Consider the following 16,588-nt stretch of genomic DNA (forward strand, 5'->3'; position numbering starts at 1 on the left):
CCTCCAGAGTTCACAGGTTCGAATCCGGTGTGCGTCTACTATTATACTCGCGGGCTTGACGTTTCCTCTGTCTCTGTTCTTACACCTTTAATTTCCTATATTTCCTATTGTTTATTTATTGTACCACATCTTCTATGTACTTTATTTAGAAATTTCCAATACATTCCGGGGTTTTCATCAGGCTTGCTCAGTTTCCCTGTATTAAGATAAAAAAAAAGCTATATCTTAGCTCTGTCTCATCCATTATTGACTTTAATGCTGAGAGGTATGGGATCATGGTCAAATTGGGCTGGTAGAAAAGATGCAAAAAATCCAGAATAAAGCACTTAAGCAAACCTTGGGTGCTTTCCGGACTACGCCAATATCAGCAATGCACTGTGAAGCCGCTATACCTCCAGTTGCAGTTAGGCTTCAACAGAAACTTCGGAAGTATGCAATCAAGATTTTGGCCATGCACATTAATCATCCAGTGAGGATGAGATGCATTCATCTTCCACGATGACACTATAAGAAAACCTTCTTCTCACCATTGCCTATGGTACATGGATTGTCAACCTGGTTTTAAATATGAGACACAGATTGATAATATTTTGTCAAGTATCCGACATTCTATCAAGCCCCAAGAGGTATGTGAATATTATGATTCTCAACTTTACTCTCCAGGGAATCAACCTGTAATTCCTACAGATATTCCGACAGGAGATAAAGAAATGATAGTGGAAAAACATGTGAATATGTTTGATTTAAATTTGAGATCTCGAGAGCTATTAGTTTATTCTGATGGCTCCCAGTTTCCTGATACTGGACTCACTGAATGTAGCTTTGTGAAATACAGTAAAGGAAATCAAATTATAAGGAAAGCATATTCATTATTGAGATATGGGATGCTGAAATGTTTGGACTTGCAAAAGCATGTACCTGGGCCAAACAATGGTGTGTTGATCACCAGGTTAAAGCAGTGAGGTTTTACTGTGATAATCAAGGAATTATCAAAGGTCTGAATTCACCTTCACAAATTCATGGGCAGGCTCTGCACTATGAAATTGCTGAATCGCTAAAAATTATTATTGAGCAAGGAACTGAGGTCACAATAGAATGAATTCCATCTCATTGTGATCTTGTGGGACATGAAAAAGTTGATACATTGGCAAAAGAAGCAGCCAGAAGGGCCCCAACCAGACCCACCTACAAGTTTTTTAAGTATTTAGCCATGCTGAATGCCAAGAAAGTCCTTGTAGAATGGAAAAGGAGGGCTAAGTCTTCTGACTGCTACAAAGGTAAACCTCACATGCGGTTGGAAAGCATATTTCGACAATCTAAGCGATGGATAACCTGCATAATTGTTCATCTGAGGACTGGACATGGATATTTTAACAGTTATCTGTCTAAAATACCGCAGGATCCTCCCATTGATGGTGATTGTTGGTGTGACCAGGGTGTGCAAACACCTCATCATATTCTAATTGACTGTTCTCTGATTTCAGTGGAACACAAATCGGTTTTTGATGAATTCAAAGTTGCTGAAATGCCTACTCTAGAGTGGCTCTTAAGGGATCAGGAAGGAATCAAAGTGACATTCAAGCTGATTGAGGTAACTCATTTAGCATCTAGGTCATGGAGAATAAAAAAGGCATGGCAGTCTCTCATGAGGAGAGCCAAGCTATGTGGGTTCAACAGCTCCAAGACCGAGGTATTGGTTTTGGTAGCCTGTGGGATCAAGAACCATAGAATTTAAAGATTAAGGTCTTTAAATTCAGGGATCTCGATAACACTGACATAACCAGATGAAAGGCAAGCAAAGACAAATTATGGAGGGGATCAGATGATACACTTGTGGTTTGTTGTGAGCTTGGAATGTACTTTGTTTTTGTAAACTGTGTGTGCAGTTTTGGCCAGGAGGCTGCTTTTCCTGCACGTCTTACCCATGTGGGTACCCAAATGGGCACACTATATTTGGTTCAGTTAGTTTTGTATTCAACCACACAGTACATCATAACTTTATAGTTCTATATGTACTTAAAATAAAAAATTAAAAAAAAAAAAAAAAAAACTCTTTAATGTGTACAAGAGATCTCAAAAGGATCTAATTTGTACACGACAGAGCGCACACTGAGGTTGATTAATCCGGGGGACAGATGCATAATGATGGGTTGACTTTAATACTCATTGTCACTGGTGGAATTCACAAAGAGATGAAATAAGACATGGTCCAATTCTGCAGTATGTAGAGGCACACAAATTGAATTAATATTATTTACGAATACATCTACGTCATGACCGACTCCAATCTATAACCATCTTCCGACCCTGCTGCCACGTCACATGGTAGCGATACATGGTTCACGTCACGGTTGCCTCGAACACTCTTCCCTCCCCGACCATCCTCATGGCTGCGGTCACCGGAAGAGCCAACCGTTCCGAGGAAGTGGCAGTAGGGCCCGAGACGACGCCGACCTCCGAGTCGACCACACCGCCAGTCCCCAGATCTTCCTTGGGGGCTGCAAAAGAACATGCCGCACGCAAGTCGGCATGGCCCCACCTGGGCTTGTGGGCCAAACCGGTAAGAACCGCCCCCAATTCTCCTCACTAAGTGAGTACCTAGGAATCACCAACCTCAAATGGACGGGCACCTCGACCGACTCCACGGTGGACGAATTGCTTCGCCAGTGGAATACGGCGACAGCCCCTCGCGACTACCTCTCGGAGTCTGAATTAATCTATGGGCTGCAAGAGTGCCTTAAGGGACAAGCCCGCACCTGGATTGACACCCAGGCCGAATGGATCCGGGCACCCGACCGGACCATCGAAGAGGTAACCCAGGTGCTGCGCCGGGAATTCCATGACCCGAACGTCAGTTACCAGGCGTATCGGAGGCTCTGCTTTGCTCGCCAAGAAAAGTGCGAACTCCCAACCGCGTACCTCCAGCGGATTCGGGAATATTTCCGAGAAACTGACTTTCCCGATGCGCGAACGATGGCAGTCTCTGCTCTATTGGGTAGATGCATTATGGTCGGAGACTTTAATGCTCACTGTCACTGGTGCAATTCACAGAGAGATGAGGAAAGGTATATCCCGATCTTGCAATACTGTCAGATGCGCAGATTTAAACTGCTAAATGTCCCAGATCAATACACAATTCACCGGCCAAATAGCAGATCAACAGTCCTAAATCTTGCTTTTACCACACCAAAGTTAGCAAAGTTAATTAGCAACTGGACCATTATTGAAGATGAAAGCTCTGATCAGATCATGAAATGATCTGCATAGAACTAACAGGTGAGCGGCAGCAACATTCAGACACCAGTATTAACCATAATAAGGAAGGGAAGTTTAATTATATATCTACCAATTGGGAAATATTTGACCAAACTATTAGGAACAAATTCAATCAAGAAGAACATGTATGGCTTCGGCTTAAAGACCAAGGAGAATCAGCATCCACTAGCTTTCTTGAAGAGCGTGCGATTGCTTTGAGAGACATGATTAAAGAAGCTGTTGATGCACATCTACTGACCTTTTCAAGCCGACTTCTTTTTCAGAAAGATGGTGGAACCAAAATATTAACACTCAAAGACAGATATACCATTCAGCTCTACAAAATTGGAAAAGACAATGTAAGCCTGATCACATGTGGAGAGCTGTGAGAAACGAAAGAAATAGCTATTTTCATGCTATTCAAACTGCAAAAACATTGTCATGGCAGAATTTCCTTGACAATGCAAAAGGCAAAAATATTTTTAAAGCATTTAGGTATACAAAATCATTTAAAATAGAGCCCACGCCAATGCTACACTTTGAAGGACAGGTAGGGAATACATTTGAGGAAAAGGCAAATATTTATCGGCAAGCTATGTTTCCTCCACCACCAGCAATTCAGATTAGTCCAGCAAGCCATTCGTACCAAATAGAATGGCCAGAGCTTACCATGGAAGAAATAACAACTGCCATCATGCAGTCTAATCCCAAAAAAGCTCCAGGTCCAGATTAAATTCCATTTCTTGTTGTACAAGCAGCATTCAAGGCAGTTCCAAACATCTTCTTTTGGCTTTACCGCACACTTATTCACAGTGGATATCACCCCAAGATGTGGAGAATGGCAACAGGAATGATATTACATAAGCCGAATAAACCAGATTACTCACACCTCAAAGCATATAGGCCAATATCTCTCCTCAATTGCCTAGGTAAGGTTTCAGAAAAAAATATGGCAAGAAGACTAGCCTATTTAAATGAAAAAAGGAGCTTAGTACATGATTTTGAAATGGGAGGAAGACCACAAAGATCAGCTGCTGATGCTGCATTAGTATTAACTCATGAAGCGCAAGCTGCCAGAGCAGCAAAACTACTAACCGGTGTTTTATTTATAGATGTAAAAGGTGCATTTGATAATGTAACTAGAGATAGATTGATAGTCACTTTAAAGCAGCACAAAGCACCTGATGCAGTCATAAATTGGATGCACAACTTTCTTAGTGAAAGACTGTTGGGTCTCACTTTCGATGGACACGAGAAGAAATGAAGCCTATTGAGACAGGAATTCCTCAAGGATCACCAGTTTTCCCTATATTATTTCTCATGTATGTCAAACCACTGTGTGATATATTGGAACAGACCTACAAAGGCATTATCTGTCCAAGCTATATTGATGATGTGGCACTGGTTGAAGTTGGAAAAGATGAGTCCTGGAACATCAGAGAATTAATTGAAGCCATGATGACAGCCACCAAGTGGGGTGAACAGAATGGGGTGAAATTTGATGATGCCAAAAGTGAACTTATTCACTTCAATGGAAAGCGAAACCCAGAAAATACGCCGATACAATTGCCAAGTGGCACTATCATTCAGCCAAAGGAAAGCCTCAGATAGCTTGGTATTATATTGGACATAAAACTACAGTTCAAACTTCATGTCCAGTCAAACGCTGCTGCTGGCTTACATGCTTTTCAAGCACTGCTGAGACTTGGTAACACTCAATGTGGATTATCCTTCACAGCAATGAGACAGTTGTACCTTAGTTGTGTTGCCTCCATTAATTGATTTTGGAGCAGAGGTGTGATTTCATAATCAAGTGGAGTTGACCAAAAAGCTCCAGCAAGTGCAAAACAAAGCACCCAGACAAATCTTGTGAGCTTTCAAAACTACACCTATTGCTGCAATGCAATCAGAAGCTGCCATTCCACCAGTGGCTGTCAGGCTTCAAAATAAGGTGAGAAAATATGCTGTAAAAATACTAACTATGCATTCCAGTCATCCAGTGAGAACTAGATGCTTAAATCTGCCCCCAGGTGATGAATTAGTCAGAGAACCTTCTTCCAAGCATTGTCTATGGTATGAAGAGTCAAAACCAGGTTTTAAATATGAGACTCAAATAGACAACATATTGGCAAGTATTCGACAGTTAATTCAACCACAAGATAGTTGTGAACACTATGATTCTCAACTATATGCTCCCTGGAATACTTCTGTGATTTCTACATATATTCCAAAGGGAGATAGAGATGAAATAGTTCAGCAACATAATGCAGATACTCGCTATAATTTTATGTCACTACATATATATATATACTGATAGGTCTAAATACCCAGACACTGGCTACTCTGGATGCAGCTTTACTGTTTACAACATGGGATAAGAGATTGCATCCAAGGCCTATCTATGCATTAGGCAAAGAAATAGAAGCATGGGATGCAGAGTTGTTTGGACTGGCCAAGGCTTGTTCATGGGTGCTAATGACATTACCGAAATATTTATTTATACAGACAGCCAGTCTACCATACAGAGATTGAATACTGTAGTCTATGGACAAGCTTTGCATAATGAAATTATGACAAATATAAATATTTAAGTTGTTTGGATCCCAGCACATGCAGATATTGTGGGCAATGATAGAGCTGATGCTCTAGCGAAAAAAGCAGCCAAAGTGCAAACAAGAAGTATATACAAATCGTTCAAGTATTTGGAAGCTCAGTGCTACAAAATGCTTATGTTTAACAACTTGAACTGGTCCCAAATTGTAACTGGCGCTTACTTAACGCGTCGGATTTCAGTTAGGCGGTGCCACTTTGATTGGCGATGCATCCCCTTGACGCGGCCCCTTGATGCGTCAAGTAGCACTTTCTCTTTCCTTAATTTATTTTACCATTGCACTTATCTCTATCCTGCCTTAGTCATGGCTGCCTGAGATTATCTTGCAATTCCAGCCGCTAAAGTGTCTGTCGAACGTCTATTTAGTGGTGGCAGAGATCTCATTGGAGTTAGACGCTACAACTTAAATGGTGATACAATGAGAAAGTTGGTCCTTCTTGGTGAGAGTTTTAAGGGGCCAAAATAATCTAGAGTTATTCCGGTAGTGATGATTGTCACGTTTTGTTATATATATTTGTTACACTTCATTATACTTTCTTGTTAATGCTAATGTTATTGTTATTGATATATGTTATTGTTACGACTTACAAATACTGCATTGTTTTTAATGGATCTTAAATATTATACTAGAAAAATACTTTCAACCTTGGAATACTATGATATCCGTCTTTATCCGCGGATATCTATTCGTGGACATCTCTACCTATCTATTAGCCACTCCAAATAATCATGTCAAACGTGGAACACGGAACTACTTCGACCAATAGATCTCACAACTCGACCTACCGAATTGTGAAACGGGACTAAAGAACTACGGCGCTTAGATCACGTCGCTCGGCAAAGGCATTTGGACTTGCCGACTTTGGCTTTGCCGACTGCAGAGCAGTCGTTTTGAAATGGGGATCTCGGGGGCAGGGGATTTGAACAGCGCAAGTAGAATAAAATAAGAGCGCGCCAACCTACGAAAAATCTTTTTTTTTTTTCATTATTCGTTTTCCCCGTGTCTCTGGCGTGTAGTTGAGCTCGTGTTGTGAATTGCGAAGTGCTAACAAGAGCACTGTCTATAGATTACGTAACTACTGTAGCACCGAAGGGACACTTGTACTTAAAATAAGTAGAGCTTAATTGGACTGATATAGTCATAGGTAAAAGGTGATGCTTATATGTAACTAAAGTCTGGCAAGGGTGTAGGGCTGTTCATGGATTGCAGATAGTGCGGATAATGCGGATACGATATCTGCAGCGGATGAATATCCGCAGTCTTTTGTATGCGGATATTTTTGCGGATGACGATATGCGGATAATGTCCCAATTAGGACTAGCTTCATATAAATAGAGTATAGATTGGGGTTATTAGTAAGATTATATTTGATATTACATAACTATTTTGTTGACACTAACGTAGGTCATTACCGAGCTGGACACATCACCGAGCTGGACACTTTTACTCCAATCCACACGTCTTTACCTAAAGCATCATTTCTGTGCCAAAAAAAATGGAATCGTTTTCAAGTAAAAGTCGTTTATTTTAACCGTTCAGGCTATAGATAGAACCCCAAAATTAAGCATTCGAGCTGCTGCAAAGATCTATGAAGTCTGAAAATCAACTCTTGCTTACAGATTGAAGGGTAGACGCTCTCGACAAGATTGCATCCCCAATTCGATGAGACTGACGAGACTAGAGGAGGAAACTCTTTTAAGATACATATTGGATTTAGATGCGCGAGGATTTCCACCCCGGCTTGCTGATGTGGAAGCTATGGCCAATGTCCTGCTGGCAGAGCGCGACGCAGGACCGCGTCGGGAAGAACTGGTCTTCGAAGTTTGTCAAGAGACAGTCAGAGCTCCGGATGCGATTTAATCGTGGTTATGACTACCAGAGAGCCTTATGCGAAGATCCGGCAAAAATTAACGTGCGGTTTGAGCTCGTACAGAGCATGAGGGCTAAGTACGGCATCCAAGATTGTGATCTTTACAACTTCGACGAGACGGACTTTGCGATGGGCATTATCAACCAAGCAATGGTCGTTTCACGCGTCGAAAGACGTGGAAGGGCGAAAACAGTACAACCTGGTAACCGGGCATGTGCTACGGTGATCCATGGAGTGTGTGCAGATGGTTGGTGCGTCCCGCCATTCATCGTGTTCAAGGGCGTGTACCACCTTGGACCTTGGTATTCAGAAGCCGACCTTCGGCATGACTGGGCCATCAGAACTACTGAGAATGGATAGACCAACAATGAGACCAGCCTGGAATGGATAAAGCACTTCGACACACATACTGATCGTCGCACCATGGGTGTATATCGGATGGTGGTTATTGATGGCCACGAGAGCCATCGCTCGGTCAAATTCAACAGGTTTTGCGTCGAAAAAAAATATTATAACTGTCTGTATGCCACCTCATTTATCAAATTTGCCTCAGCCCCTTGATTTTGGTTGCTTTGGTCCATTGAAACGGGTGTACGGACAGGAGGTTGAGATGCTTGTGAGATCGCGTATCACCCAAGTAACCAAACTGGCGTTTCTGATCGCCTTCGAGTTGGCTTTCTACTCAGCCTTTACAGAAGCAAATGTTAAAGGCGGATTTAGAGGAACTGGATTAGTGCCTTTTAGTCCAGAAACTGTCTTGTCAAAGCTGGATGTGAGGTTACGGACTCCAACGCCGCCTAGCTCTCCTGTACGCGACACCGGCATTGGCTCTCACAGACGCCTTCTAACCCAACAGAGGTCTGTTCGCAGTCGGATTTTCTTAAAACTCGGATTGGGCGCCATGGAAGTAGCTCTCCAACATCTATTATTAGTGCTGTTGATCAGTTTACAAAGGCTACAATGGCAACAATGCACGAATTGGCCATGCTAAGGTCTGAGATCAAGGTGCTTCAAGAGGCCAACCATGCGCTAGCCAAGCATCGGAGGGCCAAAAGGACTAAGCTCCAGAAAGGAAGGAGTTTTACTATAGGGGAAGGACAAGCGCTGCTGGAACAACGTGGTGTTGATAATCAGCCAAAGTACGATTTTCGGGGTGATTCTTGTCAACAGCACCAACGGAGTGTTCCTCATTGTAGCATCTGCTGCAGTACCGAACACACTGCACGCACTTGTCAAAATAGTTTATTTTAGTTGTAAATTCTAGTTTTTAAAAATATTTAATTTTATTATAAACATTGTGGTGCTGTAATTCTGCTTTTTGTTCGGGGGTAGTGAAAGCAGTGTCCAGCTCGGTGATTTGTCCAGCTCGGTAATGACCTGCGTTATACTACCTGATTTAGGGTATGCCATAGCTATTTCCTTCCTGTAATTTAGACTCTTTCCCGTAAAAACTTTTCTTTCTTTGCTATCTTTGTTGTCTATTCAGCGAGGCTAATCTTTTCTTGAAGGCAAGTTGATATTTATGTTGTTGTGAAATTATCAGTGTTTGTTTATTTGTTTATTTGTTATAAATAAAATGCTATCTTTAATTGTCTATTCAGCGAGGCTAATCCTTTCTTGAAGCGCGCAATTCTAACATATTTAGGTTATGTAAGTCAGCCAGGTGATAGTTACCCTACTATATGAAGCTAGTCCTAATTGGGACATTATCCGCATATCGTCATCCGCAAAAATATCCGCATACAAAAAAGACTGCGGATATTCATCCGCTGCAGATATCGTATCCGCATTATCTGCACTATCCGCACTATCCGCAATCCGTGAACAGTCCTATCGTATCCGCATGTATTTTCTTTGCGGATATTGAAAAACCATGCAGATATCGTACCGTGAACAGCCCTACAAGGGTGTTGTACCCTGTTACAAATGTTAAGTCACGTGCTGAGTATACGAATAATTACGAATAATCAATTTCTTTATTTGCATTATTCACAACTAAAGATTTATCCATATCATCTCATGATCGTATTTGACTATATAAATATCAATAACAAATATTCACGTATATTTGGTTTAGTTAGTTTTGTATTCAACCACACAGTACATCATAACTTTATAGTTCTATACGTATTTAAAATAAAGGATTAAAAAAAAAAAATAAAAAAACGGTCATGGCCGAACAATTGGCTGATTTATTTATTGCTCGTGTATTTTCCCAGCATGGGGCGAAACCTTCTCCAATTACTAACCTATGATCGGGTCTTAGCGGAGATCGGAACATGGCCATATGACCCGTAGTGCCGGCCATATAACTGGAGCAGGATGGATTATGACTGGAGCGGGATAAGGCAAGATAGAAGGTGGGAGGAGGAATTTGAGAATAATACAGATTGGTGCCAGTCTTCATCAAATGGCACCCATCTCACATATAACAAAGATCTTTAAATAATTATATCATTCTTAAGGTACAGTTATTGTTTATATTGATTGTCTATGTTTTATTTTGTTTATTTCTCAAGATTATTTCATCAACTCTCTAGTAATCAGTACAGTCATTACAGATCTACATTACTCATAGAATATTACAATACTATATTTTCCTAATATACTCCAAAATGAAATAGTTTCCTAAATGCACTCCACAGAAGCAAATGCTTCAAGAGACAACAATAGGTGCTTTACCAAAAATTTGTGCCTTTTCCCTTCGTCGCTCTAATAAAGTTGCACCTTCCAATGAAAGCTCAAATTTACCTTTGCGCTTATGGGCACTTAAATGAGAGCCTGATTTCACTTGATCACGGGAATGATCATGGCCATGATTCCGTTGGTGATGTTTATGGCCATCAACATTTGACATGTGAACATTTCGCAGCCCTGCTTCTACTTGCTTCATTCTTTCTGAGCTGCTTGTATGGCTAAATTCATCTTCATCTTCATCTTCTTCATTTAACATGCTTAGGCTAGAAACACCACCCTGTTTTCGTGCGCGTTCTTCTTCTAACCTATGAACAGCATAAGAAATATCAAACACTTCTTTCATAGTATTAGCAACGGGTGATCGGGCACCTCTTGTTGTTGCGAGTGGCGTGTCAACAATATCGATTATCATAGGCGAAGGCTGAACCACTGAAATAGGAGGAGCATCATATGCAGGAGCTGTAGGAGCATTAGTTTGGGTTATCCATGGATGAGCCAAAAACTCTTCAATAGAATAACGTCTGTCTGGATCCACAGTCAACAGGTGCGAAACAAGATCCTTTGCAGATTTACTAATAGGATCCCACCAAGGACTTAAAAAGGTATATTGACCCCTAGCAACCTTTTCAGTAAGACTTTGAATCGATTCATCATAAAATGGAGGGAAACCACAAAGCAAGGTATAAAGTACACAGCCCAGCGCCCACATATCAACAGATTTGGAATAGCGTTCATCCCTGACAATTTCTGGAGCGGTGTAGCCAACAGTTCCACATGGTGTCATTGTCTTCGAGTCCCATATAACTTTAGAAAGACCGAAATCTGCAATTTTTATTCTACCTATTCCACCACTACCCACACCAGGAATAAATTGACCTTCGTCAGCTTTGTCTTCATCGCCAGGACGAACGTGAAACTCTTTTGATGGGATATATGGAGTGGGATAAAATAATATGTTTTCCGGTTTGATATCTCTGTGAACAACACCGCATTCTTCGTGTAAATATTTGAGAGCTTCAGCAACTTGAACGATTACATGCCGAGCTAGATCTTCTGAGAAGTACGTAAGTCTAACAATTTGATGAAAAAGCTCGCCACCAGGAAGTAACTCCATAATAACATAAAAATAGCTTTCACTTTCAAAAAAGTCGATTAGACGAACAATATTAGGATGATCTAGTTGACGCAAAATGGTAACCTCCTTCAAAATGGTTGAACGATCTACCGTTTTTTGTTGTTTTTTTGCTTCTTCGCCAAGATGATGTTGATTATGCTATATGTACTTGTTAATAAAATGTATACATTGGACGTTAAAATATTATACCTCAGCATTCGTGATATCATATTTTCTGACGACTTTGATTGCAGCAAGCTCACCAGTGTCTAGGTTTTGTGCTTTATAGACGTTTGAGAAAGCACCACTACAAGATTTATTAGATAATATTAAGAAAATAAACTCATTTTGAAAATCTCACTCTCCCATTTTTTCTATTAGTTGCCAACGGTCGAGACCAGGATACATAGGTAGTTTGGATTGTTGTTCCTTTTCTTCAGCGACAATTCTAGTAATTGCCTCATTATAATTATTCTTGTTGTCTGAGTAGTCGGCCATAGAAGATATATTGTCAACTTTTGCTGTACTATTAGCTATTTCGTTTCCATATCTGTCATATTCAACGTTGGAGGTCTCTGTAGCTTGTTTTCCATGGCGAATAAAATTCTTAAGATTCTATGAAAAGTCAAAACAAGTTTCCAATTAAAAAAAAATTATAACTTACCTCAAGAACGGGCATTATGCAAAATAACTGACAAGGAGCGGTCGAGCAATCGATTAGCGTTGGTCGTCACAGAGAGTGCGATAAAGTGATAAGCGTCACCAGGCAGCTGCAATGAACGGCAAATATAAAATCCCAAAACGCAGCAATTAAACAACCTACGTCCAATTACAGCAAAAAATATGCTGAAAAATGCAAAATAATGAGCAAATTGTGCGAATGAGCAACGCTTGATGACAACTCGATAATTAGTGCAGAGTGGATCCAAGAATGGCAGAGTATGAGTAAAAAGTACGTACCCCTCGCCCTGTCGCTATGTAAGCCAATCACTGAGTCAAAGCTTAGTAGATCTTCGAGGTAGGTCACATCATGGAAATCATATAATATATATAAATCTCAATAACTCTTAACTACTAAAAAATAATTAAACGAGGGTAAATTTACTGAAGTTTGCACTGGCGGTTATTAGTTAACAAGGTCGATGTGTTTGAAATCAAATCGAATTTGCATGACACAAAGCCCATTCCCGAAATCATGAGTTTTAACGTTTCTCAAAACATTCCAGATTTTGCAACGACAGCACGACAAGCTGAAGATTACATATGGCAGCGAACCAATTCAGTTTTGCATTCCCAATCACCTTCTCGGCATGGTCATTATAGAAAAGATTCAGATTTGCCGCTTTATAAAGACAAACCACTGAGCTCGCAAGCTGACAGCGTGCAGGACTTTCGCAGAAAGTTGATTACATTAGGGGTAATTACTGGATTTATCTTGTTTTTTTTGTATAGAAGTAGCGGATTATTTTGGTTTTCGACTAGTTCCACTGAAATTTGGAAAACACGTCAAGATCTAGTCAGACAAACGTTTCTTGATTCGTATCTGGACTATGAAGCCCATGCCATGGGTAAAGACATTTATAAGCCTGTTTCGAAACAGTCCAGACAAATGGCGCCTAATGGATTAGGATGGATTATTGTTGACTGTTTGGACACAATGATGATAATGAAATTAGACGAACCGTTAGCCAGAGCAAGAGCATGGGTTTCGGATAATCTTACATATGACCAGGATTACGCAGTCAACACATTTGAAACCACAATTCGCATGCTTGGCGGTTTTCTATCAGCTCACTATCTTTCCAATTATGATGACTTGTATTTAGAAAAGGCGGTTGATCTGGCCAACAGATTGTTGGGTGCTTTTGATTCTCCCTCTGGTATTCCATATGCTAGCGTCAATCTACGCACTTTAAAGGGCATAAAGTCGCATGATGACGGTGGAGCCAGTAGTACTGCAGAGGTTACCAGTTTACAACTTGAATTTAAATATCTTTCAAAGCTTACAGGTGAAACGCTTTACTGGGAGAAGGCAGAGAAGGTCATGAAAGTCATTGATGATAATCATGCGATCGACGCCCTTGTGCCAATTTTTATTCATCCAGATACCGGAAAATTTCGTGGCCAACAGATCAGACTAGGCTCAAGGGGTGACTCGTATTACGGTACATAAATAAATCGTGAATAACGAATACTCCTTACTAACTTTTATTTTTAGAATACCTTTTAAAACAGTATCTACAGACGAATAATCAAGAAAATATTTATCGTCAGATGTACGATGAGTCAATGACTGGTTTGAAGAAGCGCTTAGTTGAGAAGTCTTATCCTAATGGATTTACTTATATTGCCGAACTGGATTCGGGAATAAACGGGCCGACTACACCCAAGATGGATCATCTAGTGTGTTTTTTACCTGGAAACTTAGCTTTAGGAGCAACTGGAGGCTATGATCTTGCGACGGCCCAGCGAACTTTATGGACATTTCGACAGGCTGCAGATTTGAAATTGAGTAAGGAATTAATTCGAACTTGCTATCAAATGTATGCAGCTACGAAAACAGGAATTGCTCCTGAGATTGTTTTTTTTAACAAGGACCCGTCGATGTCTGAAGACATTCATGTTAAATTTCAAGATGCGCACAATTTGCAGCGACCTGAAACGGTAGAGTCTTTGTTCATTTTGTGGCGTATTACGAAGGATCCCATTTATCGCGAATGGGGATGGACTATATTTGAGGCGTTTAGAAAGTATGCTGTTCTTTCTGATGGCAGCTATTCTTCACTCGAAAATGTTGACCAAATCCCGCCGCTTTCACGGGACAATATGGAATCTTTTTGGCTAGCAGAGACTTTAAAATACTTTTACTTGCTTTTTGAGGACGATGACTCTATTTTGTCACTTGAGCAGTTCGTCTTTAACACTGAAGCACATCCTTTTCCAAAATTCAACATCGAACCTCTCTTTAAAACGGGATGGAGCAGGGATTAATTGCCAATTGGATGTCATATAACATTTAAAATTTCTTAAGAAAATCATTACTGTAACTCTTTATATTACTGGGACTTCTTTGTCACCATGATTATAGTCACATATGATGCCAACGCTGCCACTAAGATGTACGACCCAATTATTCTCCAAAATCCCAATTCTATTCCAAATCTTCTTCTTGTAAACTGAGGATTAGACGACGGAATATTGCTGGAATCCAGATCTTGTGCCGAAGCTTTACTTGAAGTGTATAAATGCTTAAGATAAGACTTCGATTCTGGCAAAGATCTCCGTCTCGCTTCTGAACGCGGCCATGAAAAAGACGTCAACTGTCCATTGTTGACTGACTTACTTGTCCCAACAATTCCATCAACTCTCTGATTGGCAACGTCATTAGCTTCTTTTCTAACAAATACTCCGTTAAATCTTGTCGACGATGAAGATGATGATGATCTTTTTTGCCGATTAATGCTTGCACCATTCAGATCTAATATCTCCTCAGCGGTCAGCCGTTCGTTAGGATCGAGTGACAAAAGTCTGGACAATAATTGGTATAATTCTGTAGGCAAATCATTTCTCATATTACAAACTTGTGAGATATTAAACCCTTCCCAGTCCATAACCTCTTGTTTCAACTCTTCAAATTCTGAATCAAAATCATGATGATATGGCAATTTTGAAAAACATAAAAAGTACAGTATCATGCCCAATGAAAACATATCAGTTTTAAAAGAAAATTCGGTCAAGCTACCAGAGCTACTATCAACTGCCAAAGTTTCTGGGGCCGAATACTCTACGGTACCAGTAGCACCAGTAGCTTCGCGTTTTGCACCTGCCCGTTGACCTTCCCCGAAGTCACTGACTAGCACGCGAGGAATTCCACCAAGTGATTCTGGAGCTAAACTTAAAAGACAATTTGAAGGCTTTAAGTCACGATGAACAAATCCATGATGATGCAAATGCGACAAACCAGAGGTAATATCTAAGAAAAAAGATCCTATCTCATCTGGAGTAAGAAATTTCGGTTTTGAATTGGATATCACATCAGGTTTCTGTGAAGATTTTCGAGATCTCATACGAGATATTGGAGTCGCCGGAAGAGACATATCACGTCGTTTCAAAACATAGTCTTCCAATGTACCACCATTGCAGTATTCCTGAAGTATAAAAATGCATGGCACGCTAGGTCCAAAAGTAAACAGCTGTGCATTTTCCAACCAAACATGGTTATAGTTGACCAAATTTGGATGCGTGAGTCGCAAAAGATCAACTTCGCGTAGCACTCTTGCTAACCACTCATGATCATTACCAACGGGAACTTTTTTGCAAGCGAACTTTCCGAGTGAAACACCATCCAAAACATGTTCCACTAAGTATACTGCACCACGGCCACCGCGTCCTAGTTCGCTTTCCGTTACAAAAAAGCGTTCAAAATAACCATGACTATAAGCAGCAGATGATATCTCTGATTTCTTCGGGACATGATCTGAGACGTCAGGTTCCGACATGTCATTTAATAACTTAAAGTAGTCCCGATCCACAAATGTCCGCCCAGCCACAGCACTTAGTGGTGGTAGTGTTAGCCTTGCCCATTCGCTAGACGCTGAATTCGATCTTTCGGAATCGCGCGGCACTGCTGGTCGAGATCGGCCACAGTACTGGCAAATCTCATCATGAAATACTGGACGCCTTGGGTCGTTGAAACTAGAGTGAATTGGAGTAGTCAATAAATCTCTGTGAAGAGAGAGCTGTCTAGAATTCTCGTCAAGGAGAACAAATGCTCCCTTGACTGGATCATGCCTATGAAAGAAAAGCGTTAGGATCAGGCAAGATATTATAAACTCAAGTCAGTCTCATACAAGACCACGCTTCTACTTTCATCTGGACCACCATAAGGTATAATCGACATGTCTAATGAAATGTTATTACATTGAAATAAATGTGGTTGTCCGATGCCAGAGTGCCTGTCTGAGGAAATACCAAATACAACAGCATACCCGGTTTAGGGTAAGCTCTTGCCTCTTACTACAATGCGATCATGTGCAGTTC

The 16,588-nt window shown here is 40.7% G+C and overlaps 3 protein-coding genes across 3 annotated transcripts; 1 reads left to right on the top strand and 2 right to left on the bottom strand.

Annotated features, from left to right (window-relative positions):
• Positions 1-10,099: 10,099 nt before the first annotated feature.
• V1514DRAFT_296197 (kinase-like domain-containing protein) lies at positions 10,100-12,687 on the bottom strand. The gene is made up of 5 exons (XM_066925435.1): positions 12,213-12,687; positions 11,910-12,163; positions 11,759-11,855; positions 10,288-11,707; positions 10,100-10,200 (listed from the first exon to the last, which is right to left on the bottom strand). Exons 1-4 carry the CDS (start codon positions 12,225-12,227, stop codon positions 10,394-10,396), a joined length of 1,680 nt encoding a protein of 559 aa, XP_066782270.1. The 5' UTR covers positions 12,228-12,687; the 3' UTR covers positions 10,100-10,200; positions 10,288-10,393.
• Positions 12,570-14,740, top strand: V1514DRAFT_333914 (glycoside hydrolase). The gene is made up of 2 exons (XM_066928119.1): positions 12,570-13,713; positions 13,767-14,740. The coding sequence occupies exons 1-2, from the start codon at positions 12,744-12,746 to the stop codon at positions 14,537-14,539; spliced, it is 1,743 nt and encodes a 580-aa protein (XP_066782271.1). The 5' UTR covers positions 12,570-12,743; the 3' UTR covers positions 14,540-14,740.
• V1514DRAFT_333916 (kinase-like domain-containing protein) lies at positions 14,448-16,529 on the bottom strand. The gene is made up of 2 exons (XM_066928120.1): positions 16,399-16,529; positions 14,448-16,339 (listed from the first exon to the last, which is right to left on the bottom strand). The coding sequence occupies exons 1-2, from the start codon at positions 16,446-16,448 to the stop codon at positions 14,605-14,607; spliced, it is 1,785 nt and encodes a 594-aa protein (XP_066782272.1). The 5' UTR covers positions 16,449-16,529; the 3' UTR covers positions 14,448-14,604.
• Positions 16,530-16,588: the final 59 nt, after the last annotated feature.

This window comes from Lipomyces japonicus (genome assembly GCF_038497905.1).
Source record: "Lipomyces japonicus strain CBS 7319 unplaced genomic scaffold V1514scaffold_31, whole genome shotgun sequence".
Classification (NCBI taxonomy): Eukaryota; Fungi; Ascomycota; class Lipomycetes; order Lipomycetales; family Lipomycetaceae; genus Lipomyces; species Lipomyces japonicus.

What these genes read in the sequence shown, in the direction of transcription:
- V1514DRAFT_296197 (XM_066925435.1), bottom strand. An exon ending in CTAATAGAAAAAATGGGAGA is followed by an intron (nt 11,856 to 11,909) that starts GTGAGATTTTCA and finishes TAAATCTTGTAG; the next exon opens with TGGTGCTTTCTCAAACGTCT. An exon ending in ATGATATCACGAATGCTGAG is followed by an intron (nt 11,708 to 11,758) that starts GTATAATATTTT and finishes AAGTACATATAG; the next exon opens with CATAATCAACATCATCTTGG.
- V1514DRAFT_333914 (XM_066928119.1), top strand. Translation starts at nt 12,744, where the DNA reads ATGAGTTTTAACGTTTCTCAAAACATTCCAGATTTTGCAACGACAGCA. An exon ending in AAGGGGTGACTCGTATTACG is followed by an intron (nt 13,714 to 13,766) that starts GTACATAAATAA and finishes TTTTATTTTTAG; the next exon opens with AATACCTTTTAAAACAGTAT.
- V1514DRAFT_333916 (XM_066928120.1), bottom strand. Translation starts at nt 16,448, where the DNA reads ATGTCGATTATACCTTATGGTGGTCCAGATGAAAGTAGAAGCGTGGTC. An exon ending in GAAAGTAGAAGCGTGGTCTT is followed by an intron (nt 16,340 to 16,398) that starts GTATGAGACTGA and finishes TTTCTTTCATAG; the next exon opens with GCATGATCCAGTCAAGGGAG.